Source organism: Cynoglossus semilaevis, chromosome 10 (genome assembly GCF_000523025.1).
Source record: "Cynoglossus semilaevis isolate Cse_v1.0 chromosome 10, Cse_v1.0, whole genome shotgun sequence".
Taxonomy (NCBI): domain Eukaryota; kingdom Metazoa; phylum Chordata; class Actinopteri; order Pleuronectiformes; family Cynoglossidae; genus Cynoglossus; species Cynoglossus semilaevis.
Window position 1 is genome coordinate 1,177,980 of NC_024316.1, and position 875 is coordinate 1,178,854.

Sequence of the window (875 nt, forward strand, 5' to 3'; positions counted from 1 at the left end):
TTATTATCGTTTTGATTTTTGTTTTTTTTTTTTTTTTTTTTCTTTTACTCCTCGTAGGCGGGGCTCCAATCTGTCATTGCTTTTGGACGTGAGCGCTCTGGGGGTAGAGACTGTCAGCTCTGTCTCTACCCCGAAGGAGGTGTGGTTGCAGCTGCTTCACACCTCATCTAGACCTCTGACGAAAGAGCAGCTGCGGCAAGCGGCTGAGGACACAAACACCCTCAACGCTGAGTATCAGGTACAGAGGAGCAGTGCTTCATGGGAAACTGCATCATGTTGTCGTTCTCTGTTAAAGTAGCTCGGGTCACGAAGGGCAACGGGATAGGTACTTTTTTTGTTTTGTTTTGTTTGAAAGACCTGAGCTGCAACAGTTGTTGTTGTTGTCTGCCCTTTTTTTCCTTACGACGCCCCCTGCAGTTTATATGGATAATGGAGTTAAAAAAAACCATTACCTGTTGTCAAAACAACCTTTAGTTGATAAATAACTTAACTGAATTTTTTTGATTTTTTTTCAACATTTTTTGTTTGTTTCGGGGGTGCAAACTGTTTTGTTATGAACCCAAGGGTCAATTTGGCGACCACTGGCTTAACCACTGGAGGCAGCAGTGGACCAATAGGTTTATTCTTCCCGTTAGCGATAAACTGATCTTTTCTTCTGTGGATTTTCTCTATGTAAATGGAGTTAACTTTCATTTAATATAATACTAATACTAATAATAATACTAATACTACTACTACTACTACTTCTACTACTACTAATAATAATACTAATAATAATAATAACACTAATACTATAACTAATACTACTACTACTACTACTAATAATAATAATAATAATAACAATAACAATAATACTACTACTACTACTACTACTA

At 37.1% G+C, this 875-nt stretch overlaps 1 protein-coding gene across 1 annotated transcript in view; it reads left to right on the forward strand.

Moving 5' to 3' along the window:
- Nucleotides 1–16: 16 nt before the first annotated feature.
- Nucleotides 17–875, forward strand: part of LOC103384459 (tyrosine-protein phosphatase non-receptor type 7-like) — a gene marked incomplete at its 5' end in the record, with an annotated part of 6,694 nt that continues 5,835 nt past the window's right edge. The window contains 1 exon segment of the mRNA XM_025059107.1: nucleotides 17–238. Within this exon segment, the coding sequence (XP_024914875.1) occupies nucleotides 17–238 (222 nt within the window).